We start from the raw sequence: 18,460 nt of genomic DNA, 5'->3' as shown, positions 1-18,460 counted from the left end.
CAGCCTGGCCTTTGCACGAGTCGCCCCCTTGAAGGAGCCTGGAAGCAGGAAGACAGCTTGGGGGAGGGGGGGAGGTGATGAGACCAGCGCTCCCTCTAAGCGGTGGAGTCCGGTGAGCAAAAATCCAACTTTGTGAACTGCTGGCATGAATGCTGTGAGCGGGCGATTGGGCTGCTGCATAAATTAAGTTTGCTCTTCTGGAGCCCTCCTTCCCGAGCCCAGACAAAAATGTGTGAGCCAGAGGCTAGAAAACTCTGAGCTAACACTAGCTCACACTAACTCAGCTTAGAGGGAACTCTGGATCACACCCTCACCGGGCGGCGCTTGAGCTGAGCTGAGCTGGGACGGGGATTCGGTCAGGGAGTTGACGTCACACAGGGTGGCCCGCCGCAGGTCTTGTGCACGCCGGTCCTGCGAAAGAGCCCCCCTCCCCAACAAACTCAAAACAAACTCAGGGGCTTTTGTCTTCACTGGGACTCACAGGCAATCAGCCAAGCAGGCTCAAGCCTCCATGTGGAAGCCGGCTCCCCCCCCCCCCCAAACAAAGAGGCCCATGAAGAGCCTCGCGCTGCATTTAGCTTTAAAGCCCATTGGGGCCGGGGACAGAAAAGTGCAGCATGGCTGCTGGGGCCCTCCCGAGTCCCCCCAACCTTCCTCTTGTGCAGAGAGGTGAGGGGGAGACTTCCCTGATCCAGTGGCTTGTGGGGCAGGAGAGCAGATCTTCTTGAGCGGCACAGCAGGAGGGCTCTTCCAGGAGTTCTAGTTGAAGCAGGAAGTGGGGTGGGGCCCATACAAGCGCCTCCCTTTATAGGGCCTCCCCTGCAGCCAAGTGCTGGACCTCCAGTCAGTGAGCCTGCTGCCTCACCACGCAAGTTGATGATTGGGAGGGCGGGGCCACCTACTCCTTGGGCCTGTGCACTGGGATAAAAATCCCTGCTCTGGGCTCCAGAAATTGGTGCGCTAGCGCACCCCAACACAGCTTACAGGGAAAAGTGGTTGAGAGTCATGACCTTCCCAGTTCCGTCAAGACACCATATTCTTCTTTACCTGTCAGGAATGGCTACTATACCTCTGCTAAACAGAAAATTGAAAAGAAATTCCCTGGAAAAAAAGGGTAGGCATGGCATGGGGGAAATCCTGCACCATCATCACACTTGGAGGCACAATGCTGTTACTGGCTTTCCTAGAATGCCTTTGTTCCTGTAAGTGGGCAGGAGACAAGTGTGAACTCTGGTTAGGATTCATATGGACTGCAGGGAATGAATACACTGAATGCCACTGTGCCTGGTCCCACACATATGAAAAATGCACTATCTTTTACTACATCAACTTCTCTTGGTGCAAGACATGAAAGGTTTTTAGAGCAACATCACAGTACTCCACCAGCTGTGACTTCCTAGTATTGTGCTTTCTTTCACACACACAAAAAGGTCAATGTAACATCCCTCTCTTCCCCAGGCAATGACATTTGCTCCTCCATTCTGCAGATTGCTCTCCAATGGGTTGTAAGATTTAGAAAATCCAATTAACCCACCACCACCTCCAGAAAGGAGGTTTCATTTCACCCATCAGCCTACAATAACTTTTTAAAAGAAATGCAGTGTTATTCAATGGGACGGCCATCCAAAGATAGAAGTGAAACATGTGAGGAGTCAGTACAAGAAGCTAACCAGGAAAGACAGACAGCAAATGGCTGTGCTACACCCATCTTACTGTGATGCTTGTAAAAGACAAACGGTGCAGTAGATCCAGTTTACCTTCCCCATGGCCCCCAACAGACTACTCATTACAAACAGTACAATCAGCCTTGAAAAACTGAGCCAGGAGCAAAGAAGAGCTTTGGAAAACACTCTCTCGAGCATATTGTGCCACACAAACATCTGTTTTGCAAGAATCTTAGACAGGTCCCTCATAAAGAACCTGGATATTCAACATATGGCTCCAACAGGAACTGAAAGGCAGCCAACAGCTTTGAAGCAGTCACTTGAGGCTGGCATGAGGACAACTCTAATGTGGCTGTGATTGACACTACAGTGCAGGGCACTTTGGGGCCAGGCTAGGAGAGCATTAGTATGCACTGTTCCAGCTGACTAGGCATATGGCTGTTGGGAAGAGCAGAATTCTTTGGAGTGGGATTCCACCAATAAGCCTGGAGACAGCACTGGTAACTAGCAAGTGGAACTAATTTAAACCAGAAGCAGAGCCGAACTCATGGCTGTGAATACAAGTACTAGCTAATACACGCAAGGCATTGCCAAAAAGAAAGGCTGCATTTTTCCTGTCTTACTGGGTACACATCCACTGTCTGTGCTATAACTGTACCCTCTACCCCACAAAACTGCATTTTATAAGATAACCACTTTGCTGGCTTCCTTTATTTCATAAGAACATAAGAGAAGCCAAAGTTGGATCAGGCCAGTGGCCCATCCAGTCCAACACTCTGTCACACAGTGGCCAAAAATACCAGGTGCCATCAGGAGGTCCACCAGTGGGGCCAGGACACTAGAAGCCCTCCCAATGTTGCCCCCCCTAAACACCAAGAATACAGTGCATCGCTTGCCCTAGATTATAAGAAGACTTCACAGCTTGCTATGTCATTATATTTGTTTATTATCTGGCCATGACTCAAAATAAATGGATTGGGAGAAGGTTGCAATCTAAATATCAAAACTTACACCACTAGGTGGCTGACAAGACTAGTTAGTGTAACTTATAAGGGCTAGGCAAACGTAAATTAAGAAAAACCAGTTTCTAGAATGTGTACTCACTGATGTAGTTAGAGTCATTTAACACTGGAAGGTAAAAATGCACAGTTAGGAGTAATGTCCAAAGACTAGAGTCTCTCACGCATCAAAGATGGGACTGATTCAAAACATGATTCTTTTCCCAATATCTCCCTGATTGCCTTTTAGATCATCAATAGTATTCTTACTTATACTTTTTACTGTACAATGTATTGTCCAATTTTTTTCTTTTCCTGCTCTCATTCACTCCATGTATGGTCAATATTACCATTTTATTTTATTTTATTTTATTTATTTGATTTCTACTCCACCCTCCCCACCAAGGCAGGCTCAGGGCGGCTTACAAACATTTCATAAAGTACAGTTAAATACAATTACAAACCTATCACAAGCATATACATTACTTAAAATAACAGTCATTTAAAACACAGACACAAAGGCAGAGCCAGAACTATCCAGGAAATTTACAGAAATAGGTAACCAGGTCACCAAGATCCACGCACCAATGTTGTACACATGATGCACTACCAACAGTATGTTTCACAACTGCATTTTGCTTGTCATATTCAATTCCGAAAGTGCACTCATGTTGTGGTTTGAAAAAAACATCACAATCTTTACTGTCTCATCAAAAAAAGGTAAGACTGAGTGCAATAAAATAACTTGCTGTTAGACTAAGGCACATTTTAAAGTGGCACTTTGAGATCCTTTGTGACCCACAAAATATACACACATACCAATGTGTCTGTCTGCTTTTGATGAGTGTAACAAACTATACTTGTCACCACCACCTGAACATACTACTATAAGGCATAGCCTTAAAATCTGTTCTAATTGACCCCTCAGCAGATGTGTGATTTGGGGACCTCTGACAGCCTGTCCTTGCTGTAGCTGTGGAACACTGAACAGCCACCACAGCTGCAGATGTAGCCCCGACAACTCTCATAAACTGTTCTGTCAGATGCTACTTGATAAAACAAGTAGTCCTCAGCAATATTCAGTTGAAATCATTCATCTGATCGACATAGCAGACATTCAGTATATAGATCTGTCACTGGCAGAGTCCCAGAAGTGCTCAAGTGCTTTGCCAGCTCATGAAGGCAGCTGGGTCTATGCAGGCAGCCAACACTGAACACCCTGGGAAGAGATTTAAAGAACAGACAAAACAAGGAGGAAAGGGGGAGGGGCAGAATTTATAACATTTCATTGACCTGAGACCTCACTGGGAATCCAGCAGAGATTTATTTAAACTGGTGGGGCGCCCATGAGCAATAGCCTATGGAAATAACAGAATAATAAAGGTGCTAGATCAGCTGTTCGGGAAGTCTGAACCAAGTTTTGCAGCTGGGGATGAGAGAATGAGAATGATATCCTTTTGAGATAACATAACCACCTGGTCATTCCATTTCAATGTGAAATGTATAATGTATGTAATGGTACAATTCCCAATATCTATGGACCATTTAAAAACCCCACACTCTTCTTTGGCGAATCAAGCCCCTTGCTATGTTTTCCAATTGCAAGCACTCCAAACCCTCATACAGTCTCTGAAGGAATCTCATACAAGCTTTGATCGATCAGATACATGCACAGAGCACTAGCCCACTTTGTGGGATGTTTCTTAATTGACCTCAAAATATGCTGAGGACATTGGCTGGAAATGCAAAACTTGCGCTTACCAAAGAGGGGTTAATGAATGGCAGTGATCTTGCAGACTGAGGTTAATCTATCTTTTTTTTTAATGCTATAGGACAGACCAGTAAATTCAATATTAAACAGTACAGGTGTCAGCACAAATGCATGAGCAAGAGTTCATTTGGAGATAACCTCTTAAGAACTCCTACCTCGAAACAAAAGAGTCCTTTCCCACACAAATGCTTCCCTTGGGAGCCCTGGCAGGCTTGCTGACTCAGTTATTTATGCCACAGAATGTGCTATTAGGGGACAGATATGTATAGAAAAGGCTCAAGCCACAGATAACAAGCAGCTATTTAAAGAAGTTTGTAATGGGATACAGTAGCTTCAGCTAATGATTTTCCACAACCCAACAGAGGGATACCAACCTTTAGTATCTGTAATACCTTACCATTCTGGACAAAAGGCAGCAGAGAGAAACAAACAAGCTCAGATTCTAAAACTTAGGTGTTTCTTGCCTCGAAGAGTGAAGGGAGAGCTGTTCTCCAGTACTGAGGGGCATGGTATTTTGAATTTCTGCTAATGTGCTTAGTTCTAATGGAATAATTTCACAAATCCTGTCGACTGGGACTGTAAACACACATTCACTTATACTTAGAACCCATTCACCCATGTCATATACATTCAAACATCCAATTAGGTCAACATAAGCATGAATCACCAACATATCCTTATAATCATCTCCAGTATTATTTGCTCAACAAGTATGACGATTCTTCAGGTCCTTCCAGTTTCAGAGATAACACTGCAAATGTGAAGTTGTAAAAGTTCAAAAACACAGAACCAGTAAAACTAAACCAGATGCACTCTGGGTTCTTAAAACAACAACAACAATGGACCACCACCTGTATTACCTCATAGGCCCAAACAGTCAAATCACTTTTCATCTTGGGCTATAATTTGCATTAGAACTTGTTGGCCAATTACATTCTTAGCTGTAAATTCCAAGTCCAGTTCAACCATAAGACATAAGCTGAAAGAATTGTGTGCGACCTTCATGAGTCGTTTAAGTAAGCGCCTGGATTCCTAAGTTGAGGCCATGCAAGCCCTTACTCGTGCCCAGTTGATTTTGAATAAAGAACAGTTCTTTCTGGCCTTTCCTCCTGACATTGCTGCTTTAGTACAAACGAACAAACTAGCCTCTCTGACTGACATGGCACTTTTTGCAGACCTGCTAGCAGTGCAGCCTTGTTCCAAACAGAAAGGACCTAAATTTTAGAAGCCAACAGCTGAGAGGAGGGCAGGGCAGCCATTCAAGTTTTTCAAGTCATTCTGGCAGGCAAAGCCCCGTTTCCAGCAAGAAGGGCAAGACTGTGGCAACCTCTCCTCTTGAGGTTGAGTGCTACTTTTGCCACGAAAAGGGACATGTCAAGAGAGACTGCAAAAAGTTCTTACAAAAAGAGAAAGGGGCCAATCTACCTAAGGTGCAATGTGTTACTGAAGAGCCACTCGGATGTTGAGAAACGTATGGAGAGGAACCCCAAGATGCCAAAATTCCCCTGGTCACAGTTGTTAAGAAGAACAAGCAATTCCATGTTCAGTAGCCACAAGTAGAACAGATTCAGAGAGCTAAACTGATTACTCGGGAGGCACTACCCCCTGATGCCGACTTGGAAGATGGCAAGGTACCTCCCTTCAAATTGTTTGTACTGGCCACCCAGAAATGGTGGCTTGAGGAGTTGAGGGGAGACAGTACTATTGCGAAAAGGATGCCCTCCTGACAGCCTTTGCTGATAACAGGCTCAGATTTCAGCTCCGTGCCAAGAAACACTTTAAAGGAACTGGTTAAATGGATTGGCAAAATGCCCATTCAGACCTACAACACATTAATTTCCAACCAGCCTGTGGCCCTAGTGGAAGTAAAGTTTCATGACTGGGAAGGTGAAATGCCTGTATTGTTAATTGGTTGAGGCATGAGTTGGCTGTGGCTGAGAAGGCAGCCCCTCAGACAGACGAGGCTGTGAGAGAAGAGCCTGCCGAGAAGGAAGGCCCCACTAGCACAACAGCCTTTGAGGAGGCACAGCGTGATGGTGAGACTTTGCAGGCAGATGCTGCGGTGAGCTTAAATTCTTCAGTTGCTCTTAAGGAGGCATAATCTGATTGTAAGGCTATGCAGACAGATGCAGCAGTAAGCCTATGGCTTTCAGCAGCTTTTAAGGAGGCACAGCTTAATTGTGAAAGCTTGAAGGACTACCATTTGCAAGGTGATGCTGCACCACCAGAGTTGCATGGAGTTATAACTGCCTGGCTTGTGTAGTGTGATGGATTCCTGTATGGGGAATATTTGCCTAAAAATCACCTAGAAGGAACTGATCCAATTTGTCATCTTGTCATTCCCCAGGTATACAGAGAGGAAATTCTTAAGGTGGCGCATGATATCCCCTTTGCAGGCCACCTGGACATAAAGACGACTCTGGCTAAAATCACCATGGAATAGCTAGAGAGGCAGCCATTGAATTCCTTAAGGAGGCACAAGATCATCAAAAGGTCTATTATGACTGAAAGGCTAAGCCCAGATGTTTTGCTGTTAAAGATAAAGTGTTAGTGCTATAACCAGATCATATATTCAAGCTAGCTATTGCTTGGGAAGGTCCGTATGAGGTGCTGCAAAAAATGGACAATTATCTGGTTAAAGAAGTTAATTCACAGAAAAGAGCACAAGTAATTCACATCAATCGTTTGAAGTTATTTAAAGAAAGAGTTGGACAGATGTTTCTGTAAAGGGAGTGGAGGAGGAAGAGATGCCTCTGCTGAATTTGATGGATGGATTGATGACAGCTGAAGGCACAGAGCATGTGCAGATGGCTTCTATTTTAACTCCCCAACAGCAGAGTGAATTAAAACAAGTATTGCAATGTTTTCAAACACTATTCTCTAATGTGTCTGGCAAGATAGATTTAATTATTCATCACACTGAAACTGGAATGTACCCTCCAATAAAATCTAGCACTTATCCACTAAATGGACCCATGAAAGAAATTGTTGCTTTGGAAATTCAGCAAATGTTGAAGTGGGGAGTGATTAAAGAGTCCCATTCAGATTGGTGGTCACCTATTGTGATTGTGCCCCAGAAGAGGCTGTCTGAAACTGCACCTGTTGAATATCGCTTCTGTGGGGACTTTAGAAAGCTGAACAAGTTAACTGTTATGGACCCTACCCTACTCTACAAACTGAAAGTTTAACTGATGACCTGGTCAGTGCAAGATATATCAGCACCCTTGATTTAGCATCTGGCTATTGGCAAGTACCTTTGAGTTCAGAAGCATCTGATAAAACAGCATTTGTGTCACCTTTGAGACATTATATTTGTAAAGATGCCGTTTGGACTGAACAGGGTGTCTAGGACCTTTCAAAGATTAATGGATCAAATGCTTAGCAGGCTGCCGCAAAAACTAGTCCATCCGGATGATATTGCCATCTACAGCTCCACTTGGAATGAACACCTTGAGCATGGGTATGAAATACTTCAGAGAATTGACCATCAAGGACTCGAAGTCCCAGTTTAGATATAGCCATGTTGTTTATTTGTGCCACCTGATTGGGTTGAATGACATCAGGCCTCATAACACTAAGATAGCCAGCATCATGGAATGGCCTAAGCCTGTTACCAAGAAAGATGTGCAAGCCTTCCTAGGTCTCATAGGTTTCTATTGTCATTTTATTGGCCATTTCAGCCAACTGGCATCCCCAAAGATGGATTTGTACAAGAAGGCACATACCAGTGTCATCTGGAACCCTGAATGTCAACATGCTTTTGAGACTTTAAAAGAGAAACTGTCTCAAGCACCCATTTGAGTTCCACCTGATTATAACAAGGCCTTTGTTGTCCAAACTGATGCTTCTTCAAGGGGTCTGGGTGCTATGTTGTTACAGAGGGTGGAGGGTGGGGGAGGGTGGTGAATATCACCCCATCTGAGCAAGAAGTTGTTACCATGAGAACAGGCTTATGCAACTCTTGAACATGAGTGTCTAGGGACTGCTTAGGCCTTAAACAAGTTGAAACCTTATCCACAGAATGAAGGGAAATAATGCAGAAGTCCTGAGGTGGGCCTTAAGCCTGCAAAATTTTAACTTTAAGATTCCTCACATTAAAGATAGCCAAAACATAGTGGCTGACAGTTTGTCCCACAAGGGCAGTAAGTCTCAAAGTAAGGCTGGTTCAGTAGTTCCTGCTTCAATATATATGCTCCGCTCTTTACTGTATTCTTGCTGCTAAAACACCATTAATCTACCTCGCTTCATAGGAATGTAAAATGTAGTTGCTTTGCTTAGGTATAGTGAGCTTCAACCATAGTAACACCATGGATTTCAGCTTCCAGAAAGGGGGGCGTATAAGGCAAAGCACCGTTATTCCCCTCAACATGATTATTAGCAGGCGTGCTCTGGCCTGCAGGTGTTCATAGTTTGGGCCTTCTTGCTGATACCATCCGTATCTCTTTCAAGGCCAGATTCAAGAATGTGGTAATTGGTTAATCATGAGAACCTGTGCTCAATTGTATAACTAAATGGGAGGGGGGAATTAGAAACAGCTGTTAACATCTTCTGAAAAGTTCCATAAAGGGAGATTCCTGATTGGATCTGAGAGACCACCTGGTGCCAAAGGGCAAGAGACTATAATAAGGGATATAGCCTTATTATATATATAATTTAATAAAAATAATAAGCTATGCTAACTTAATGCTTGTACCATGCTAGTACACTTTGATATGTTATGCTACAACATGATGGAAAGCTATGTATAGAATGCTTTAGGCCACAGCTTGGACTCTCATGCTATAAGAAGGTAGACCGTTTAATACCAAGTACTAAATTTATTAGATAGTTAGCTTTTTAAAATTTCTTTGCTGCTATGCGTTAGAGACTGCAGTGCATGTGATATTCTTTTTAAAAAACTATTTATTGATTTGATTTATATCCCACCCTACCCCACAAACAGGATCAGGGCAGCTCACAACACATAGGTATACAATTTAAAAGATTAAAACATAATACTATAAAAGTTAAGACTCTGTTCTATACAAAACTCACAAGATCATGATAACATAATTAAAGCAAGTGGCCGAATTCCCACCAGTCCATATATAAAACACCTCTACCTTATACAGTGGGTAGAGTAGGTGAATAGGAGAGTAGGGCAGGGGGTCAGGACAGGTGGGGGTGATCCGCTTTATTTGTGTGCATTTAACCTCGAGGACAGGGCTGGGTGCTCTTCACGAAAAAAGGAGTGGTGACCCAGGGGGACCCAGGCTTGGGTCTCTGACAATTTGCTTTAGATTTGGTTAAAATAATATACTTGTCAGATTTTTAGTAGGGAATCTAAGAAAGGTGACAGCAGGGTCTGGGTAAGGCTGGGAAGGATGTGCATGCTCTTCTGGGTAGAACTTTGTAGCTTTTCATGCACAGAACTCTATTAACTTCTCTTACCCTATATACCAAATATCAGCCTTTCCAGCTCCATTACACTTTCCCCTCCATTTTGCAAACGGCAGTATTTTGCAACTAGGATGGACATTAACCCCCAAAGTATTCATGATCTCTGCAATAGCCACAGTTTCTATCATTATTCAGTGGTGTATGCCCTTATCCTGTTTGATTTATGCTCACACATCTCCATAACGTATGCAATGCGCATAATTATTCTGCAAGTCTTGAGTACAGTACAGTTACCTTGCCCCAGTTAGCACAGAAGGTAGGCACGACAGTAACCACAGCAGCAAATGAAAGAGACAGACATACATAGTTGAACTTGCTAATGAAAAAAAGTTTTGGTATAATTCTTGGTCGCCTTAATATCTCTTAGCCAGTTCACTTCTTACAGATGCATACTCTAATTTGCAGTTCCCATTCTAAGCCTTCGGGGATGAAAAAAAGAAAGAAAAAAGAACATGTGCTTCCAAATCAGATCATGGTAACTGACTTATCACACAAGGCTCTTATTGTACTGATAAATAACCTCTATGTGTTCTGTAACAGAAAACTCTTCACAACATAAATGTGATAAATAATCATAGCCATGGTTCCATCTTGTAACCTTCCTAAACGCTACAGGAGATGGGCAGGCCTTTCCATTAATAAAATAAATGTATGTACGATTTGCGTAATGCACTCTGATTGCAAAATGTTAGTTCCCTCAGCACAGAATTTAAATATTTTGACACCACCCTTGCAATGACTATCAACTTTTAGTCTCAAATGGCTCATTTTACTACAGCTAAATATGCATTCAAAACCATACCTACTTGCACTGTTAAGTACTGTACGCTACTGACAAAAGCTAGCCCAGAAGAGAAGTGGAAATAGATTAATATGCATTCTGGCTTCATACAACAGCCAACAGCAAAGCATTTCTGGCATGATAAAGCTTATCTGATGATGACAATTTGAGCATTCAACAGCAAGGGTAATAACACACTGCAGCCATCAAACATCGCTTACCAACATATTCAGAGAGGAACACGACAAAGAATGGAGTGACCAGGTCATTAATCCCCTGCACGTAGCCGCTGGCTGGGTGTCGAATGGCCCAAATAAACAGGATTCGTTCAAAGATCTAGAGAGGAAGAAGGAAAGCCAGGTGCTTAAGTTAGCCATGCCCAGAGGAGAGCCAAAGTGGAAAGTCTGATGAGTGCTGGGGAATGGAGAAAGGGTACAGGAGGCCCAGCCATCCCAAGAAAAGTGTGCCAACAGACAGGAATACACAAAGCCCAAGAACACAAACAGAGCTGGGGTTCTCAACAATGCAGGAAAACTCAGCATGAAATTAATATGAGGCCTCAGACAAGACCCAGCATGGGGTCCTAGACACAGTGGAAAGGATGGCTAAGTTATCAGACATGTCTGATGTCTGCTCTCTGTACTGAAAACAATTAACTGCACAAAGAAACAGGCAAACTGGAGGTAGTTTAGAGAAACATGCCACTTAGCGACCTCCAAGTTCATTTCACTATGTCTTCAGAGTAAGCGGCAGAGTACTATAGACTTTTTTTTACTTCCCTGTTTCTGTGGAGAACTGTACCATAAAGCAAGGGCACCAGACCAGGACTGATTTTTCTTTTACAAAAACAGTTCCTACCCATTCTGAGGATAAAGAAACACACACACACAGAGGAAACAGTTCACCCAGCTGTTAAGAAACTTGTTCTTCCAGTGTCCTAAACAATGACAACTAAGGTACTAGGACAGCTGACAAGCACTTACCATTTAATTGCATTAATATTAAAACTAAGCAACTTAAGTTGAACCATTATAATCTGTATTTAAGTTTTTGCTTTCTGGCACCTATTTTTCATACACTGGAGGAGCTACCTTAATTGCCACCATCACAACATTTCTGGCCATGATTCTGTCCCTAAATGCCCCACGGGGTGTGTGTGTGTGTCATTTATTTGCCTTTTCTTGAAATCTCCTTCTTGCTGATTTATCTTGATTGAAAGGAACAAAAATGGAATGAAGCAAGCAAGGCAAGACATGACTCAAATAAAAGGCTATTCAGTATACCATTTACCAGCTTGGGGGTGGGGGTGTGTGACAGGTGAACCTTTTACCCGTTTTTTTCCCTTTATAAAAGTGACAGGTACAAATCTCATTTCCAAGTACAGCTTTGTGCTTGGCCTCCAATTATGACAGCTTTCAGTTATCAAACCTCTTGGCTAGATTAGACAGCTTCCTAGTATACTTCGCGCTTTGCAATAAAAAGTTGAAGAATGCTATGATGATGCCACTTGTAAGTATATAATAAGAAGGGTTGGGATTTTTAATTAATTAATTAATTGATTGATTGATTAATTAATTGGTTTCTAGCCCACCCTCCCCTGTACCACAGGGCTCAGGGTGGGTTACAACAGTATGATAAAAGACAGAGTAATTCAAACATAATATCAACAATTGTTAAAATCCAGATATAACATCATTTATGGCGCTATTTAATACCACTATTCCTGAGTCAGCTCCACATATGTGCACAGTAGATGGTAGCTAATACTACAGGAGGTGGGCAGACGAGTAGAAAGATGATCATGTTTGTCTGTTTCTTCTTGCAGATTTCACTAAACATTAATGAACTCCCTTTTCTACAACTGAACAGGTTTGCTTTTTAAAATGTAACTCAAAAAATTAGTAGAATTTATTACGGTCGCTAGACCAACCACATATATATAGTTATAACAGTAGTTTTTAGAAGCATACAGAGTACAAAATATACAAAAATAAAAGATTTGAATTTAAAACCTACTTAAAATATAGTTTCCGTAACATTAAAGGGTTTTTCTTGGCATATATAACACCTTTCTTGCATAACACCTTTAAAAGAACATGGAAGTAACTGCAAATAGTATACCATACTGAAATTATATCAGAGGTTCCCTGTCTTCTATGCTGATCTATCTCTACCTCACTCCCAATGCTTTGTGTTTGCTAAAAATCCCTGGTTCACACTTTGAGAATTCCCCACAAACCACCCCCCTACACAAAGCAACCCTGCTACCACTGCCTTGCAGTGGGAAACTAACACTAACTGCCTTGTCATGCCATTGCTTGGTGGCGATTAATGTGAGCACAGCATGCCAACAATACTCCATTAAGTCACTCTTGAAAAAGTGGCATAACCCTCTAAATATGTGCTGTTTCCTGCACATGATTTATTTGGAACCTAGTGTTTGTACTGTAGAAGAATATTCCATCATAACTTGAGGAGAGGCATGCCTAAGTAAGGGGCAGTAACGGAGAACAGTATAACAAGACCAGAGGGACAACAGCCAAACTAAACAGGAGTTGCTAGGTTTTAAGATGCCACTGGACATTTTTTCTAGCACAAGGTTCATGGGTCAGAACTCACCTCAGATGTACTGTATTTACTCAAAAGGAAGACAACATGTACCACCTTTTTAGCTTTCTAAAGAAAGGGTGTTGTCTTTCACTTGGGTATACAGATCCACCGAGTGTGACATACTGCCTTTCAAGCTGCTTTGAGTTTCAAGGAGAGAGAGGAGGAGTCAGGTGGACTCACTAACTAGAAGAGGAGGAGATTGGAATTAAAACCCGCCCTTCACTACCCAAGAGTCTCAGAGCAGCTTACAAACTCCTTTCCCTTCCCCTCCCCACAACAGACACCCTGTGAGGTACCCTGTTTCCCCGAAAACAAGACCTACCCCAAAAATAAGCCCTAGCAGGATTTCTATGCATTTGTGGTATAAGCCCTAGTGTGTCTTCTCGAGAAAAAATAAATATAAGACAGTGTCTTATTTTCAGGGAAACACGGTAGGTGGGGCTGAGGGAGCTCTGACAGAAACTGCTCTTTTTCAAGAACAGCTGTGCCAGAACTATGCCTTGCCTAAGGTCATCTAGCAGGTGCAAGTGGAGGAGTGGGGAATCAAACCCGGTTCTCCCAGATTAGAGTCCGCACACTTAACCACTACACCAAACTGGCTCTAGCCTTAGAAACTGCAGCTCCTTGTCTGCCAAATGTTAAGAAACCACAGGAATAGTGGGGTGGATTTGCTCCTCTATTGACCCATGTTCCTGGCTCAGAATAGTACTCCACATAGTACTTTTCTTTCTTTCCCTGTGCTTCAGGCTGTAGTTTTCTAGTAGTTCTGCTTTTTCACAGAGTAGCTCAATCAGCAGGTGGGTTTACAGCAGTTTAGCACCACATTAGCTATAGCTGCTATAAGTTTGTGGACATTTTGGAGAGGGAAGGATTAGGCAAGTAGTTAAGTACAAAAAGCAAAAGTAATTATTTTCTTCTGTCATTTATATTATTTATTGTTATTATGTAATCATTATTTGCTTACACTGCTACCTGTTTTAGGAAGGAGCTTTAAATTCATCATCAGCTTTTATGTATAACCTCTTTTTAGGGGGTTTTCCTTTTGAGTAAATATTATATTAAATGTACATCCACAGCAGATCCATTTAAACTTCTGGATTTCTGTTTAATATATCAAAAAGATACAGTAAGGAACTGGCAGTCATACAAGGCAAGCTAGAGAAACGTTCTGAATTCTGGAGATTTGTCTGTAGCTATACCCATGTGTTTCTGAAATCATGATGCCAACAGTGAGAGTCAGAAACCTGGTGGGGGAAAGGGGCTTTTAAAAAAGAAAGTGAAAATTTTCAAGAATTCCCCCCCCCCCAATACTACTAGGGCACTTTCACACACACTAAATAACATACTGTCAATGTACTTTGCAACTGGATTTTACTGTGTGAAATGGCAAATGGTTGCTGAAGTGGATTGAAACTGCATTATTTAGCATGTGTGAAAGTGCTCGATCTGTGTCAGTTAAGCTTATCCAGCTCTCAGAACAGTCATGGGCCTTTTATTGTCAAGATTGACAACATAGGCATTTGTTAGGCATTTCTTTATTCAACTGTCTACGCACTTCTATGCTTTGGAAATCTGAAGAATATAATCTAATTTTCACAGTTGCACAGCTTTAGGAGTCCCAGAATTACTTATCATAAATTCTAATACTCAATCAACTATCAGCTCTGAGATATAGCACACTGCTCCTCCTTGCTACATATACAACCTCTGGAATGGATTAAGTCCATTCAGACCTGACTGAAAATGCATTATCTGCAGGCATCAGTAAATATTCAAGAGGATTAAAGATTTTGAGCTATAGCGCAAAATCGATTTTTGGTAATTAATTCTTGGTATTCTGTTAATTGCACAGCTCCATCTAGTCAAGCCAGAAGTACTCTCATATGTTTGGCTCTGCCATTAACAAGCTACATGGACTTAAACAAGTGACACAGCTACAGTGAGAATTTATTCTCTATTGTGCTACACAGAACACTAACAGGGGATGATTTCTCACCAAACGTGCATAAAGCAACTGGTCTAACTACTTTTTATTAGATTTCCTAAAAGAAACCAAGTCCATTCCCAGTCATTCATCGCAACATGCCTACAGAAACCAAACTATACTAGAAAATGTCAAAGTTTTGTTCTCTTACAAGTAAAAAGGTAAAGGTTCCCTTGCTCGAAAGCCAGTCGAGTCTGACTCTAGGGTTGCGGTGCTCATCTCCGTTTCAAAGCCGAAGAGCCTGCACTGTCCAAAGACGTTTCCGTGGTCATGTGGCCGGCATGACTAAACACCAAGGCGCCCGGAACGCTGTTACCTTCCCACCGAAGTGGTACCTATTTATCTACTTGCAATTTCTTGCTTCCGAACTGCTAGGTTGGCAGGAGCTGGAACTAGAGATGGGAGCTCACTCCATCATGCGGCAACCCGGGTCTCGAACTGCTGAACTACTGACCTTCCACAGCCTGCAGTTCAGCGTCTTAACCACTTGAGTCATGCAATTAAATGAAGCAGAAATATCAATATCTAACAGATTTTATATAGAAAAAATGAGATAACAGGATCCAGCTGCCCACTGTCTTGATTGTTCATTTTTTAATGTACAGGGAAGAATTTATGTTCTTGTAAAACTTTATATTTATATGTGATGAAGGGAGGAGACATGGCTGCTGCCAAAAATAGTAGTCCTGTATCTTTTGCTCGTTCCGTTAATTACAGAGGAGTCCAGTAGCTAGCTGTAGGGGACAACCTTTGAGCCCATCTTTTAGCAGGCTCAGTTGGGTGGCAGACCTTTGCTTGCCTGCAGCCAGTTTCCCAACCTAATACAGCTTCCCTCCAACAACCATGATTCACCTAACAAGCCCAGCAACCAAACCTGCAACAAACCTAGATACCAATTTTGTCCCCACATACATTCAAATATTGGGTCAGGGCCTAACAATATCAGTCATACCACCTTGGACTCATCCACTTGCTCATCCTCCAGTTCAATATATGCAGTCTTTCTACTCTCTATATTGGACAAACAGGACAATTCCCCCACAAAAGAATAAATGTCACTAGCCTGACAATTACAATATTCAGAAACCAATGGGGGAACATTTCAGCCTACCAGGACATACTGCAGCTGATTTACTGTCTTCCTTCAAAAGAATTTCACAGTTAGATCTAATGCAGGGGTGTTAAACTCATTTGTTATGAGGGTCGGATCTGACATAAATGAGACCTTGCTGGGCCAGGCCATGTCTGTCATAAAATGTAATGCCAGGTAGCAGAGATATAAACTTTATGAAAGACACAAACGTAAAGGGTTTTTTTATACTTAAAATAAAAACATTAGCACTCTTGCAATATTTTGTTTATTTAACAGTGTCTGATAACTGACACCTCTTGGTCTGAATTATTGCATCAAAATGTCTGTGCTGTTGCTATCTGGAGTATGCTGTTCAGGCGTGTATCGTAAGTTGCAAACCCACGATGACGCAGCAGTGGCAGAACTGGAAGAAGAAGCAGAAGACAACCAGTTCCACTGCAGGCCTGATAGAAACCCTCCGGGGGCCTGATCCAGCCTCCGGGCCGCATGTTTGACACCCCTGATCTAATGCATCAGAGCTGATTTAGAATCCATCCACAAATTCAAGACAATGTAACTACCCCCAGCCCCAGGCTTCACAGGGACCTTGGATTTCTACATATCCCACCCCTTAGATGTTGTTGGGGTTTTTTCATTAAATCATTTCATCCTGCATTAGATTTAATGTCTATTCTACTTTGTTGTTTGGGAATGTCTCACACCTGCTCTGGGTGAACTGACTTCTCTTGCGATCAGATTTTGTTTTATACCAGCCTCTCTTTGTAACATTCTTCTTCACCTTCTTCTGCTCATTGTTTAACCAAGCCTAATGGACTTCTGTGCATCGGAGCAAGACAGCACCAGCCTACAAAAGCTTATGCTAAAATAAGTAAGTGCCTTTAAGATACTTCTGGACACCTGTGTAATCATCCAACAACAGACTAACATGGCTACCCATCTGGGATTATTTTCTTTCCCATAATGTCTACCAAATTAAAATATGATATCACCACGTTTCAAGTGTATCCATCCCTTCAAACAATAACCAATAAAACAGAAGGGGCTGAGAAAATGGAGCTGTTACACTGTATTATTCATTTTATATTATTAGACATCACTAAGAAGAGTGGGAAAGGAGATTGTGGGCTCTTTTTGGCAACAATAGTGCATCTTTTGACATCTAGTTCTGGTGTTACAGTCTTTCCAGACTTTGCAAGGGAGATGTGCAGTGATCCATACTGTCCCTCACTCTCTTCCTGCTACCATGATAACACTTTGGAATAAAGAATGCAAACTGAGGATACTCCTGCAAAACAAGCCAATGTGCATTTAATTGTTTAGTTTAAGCTCAGAATTTAATTGTTTAGTTTAAGCACAGAAACCTGCATTTCCATGGTGCAGAAAAGCAAAGTACACACCACACTGTCATTTGGGTGCAAGGAGAAATACAGCTGGCCACATTTACACCATTGAAGCTTTTCTAGGATTTTGAACTAACCATCACACACAAGAGAACACAAAAGACTCTATGGGAATTAAACACTGAACTTACTGTGAGCCTGAGGCTCTCTTTTCATTGGTGGATTGGATCCTACATGCATCCTTGTGAGGGTACTTCTCCCACCTTGGTCCACAGGCAAAGGCTGTGCTGAATAACTGACTGGACAAAACTTCCATTTCTGATGGCTAGCAAATCCCCAGTGTATTGGTTACCAATTAGTTTCTGGGTTCAATTCAAGGTACAGGTTATCACCTACGAAGCCTTTCATGGTCTAGGACCCACATATCTGCAGGATCACCTCTCCTGATATGCTCCAGGTTATGTTCATCTGAGCAAAGCCTACTAAAGATGACACCCTGCAAATGGGTAAGATCAACAACTGCCGGTATCTGAGCCTTCTGTTGAGGTGGAATGGCCTGCTTGACAAGGTCAGGAAAGCTCCCATCCATTTATCATTCCACAGAATGTGTAAAACAGAATTATTCAGGAGGGCATTTTCATAAAGGAAATAGAAAATGTCTGTGAAATGCTTGTAGCCTTTATTGTTTTGTTCACTGTATGAATTATACTCTTTTATTGCATTGTTCTCTACCTTTGTAATCCAGTTTTATTGCATTATTGGTTGTACTTATCATATCGT

The 18,460-nt window shown here is 42.2% G+C and overlaps 1 protein-coding gene across 1 annotated transcript in view; it reads right to left on the bottom strand.

The window, feature by feature from the left end:
- TBC1D22B (TBC1 domain family member 22B) overlaps positions 1 to 18,460 on the bottom strand; it is a 71,273-nt gene that overhangs the window by 33,830 nt on the left and 18,983 nt on the right. The window contains exon 8 of the mRNA XM_015419450.1: positions 10,875 to 10,989. Within this exon, the coding sequence (XP_015274936.1) occupies positions 10,875 to 10,989 (115 nt within the window). The remainder of the gene's footprint in view (positions 1 to 10,874; positions 10,990 to 18,460) is intronic.

This window comes from Gekko japonicus, unplaced genomic scaffold (genome assembly GCF_001447785.1).
Source record: "Gekko japonicus isolate JY-2015 unplaced genomic scaffold, Gekko_japonicus_V1.1 scaffold591, whole genome shotgun sequence".
Taxonomy (NCBI): Eukaryota; Metazoa; Chordata; class Lepidosauria; order Squamata; family Gekkonidae; genus Gekko; species Gekko japonicus.
This window is presented reverse-complemented; position numbering and strand designations above follow the sequence as displayed.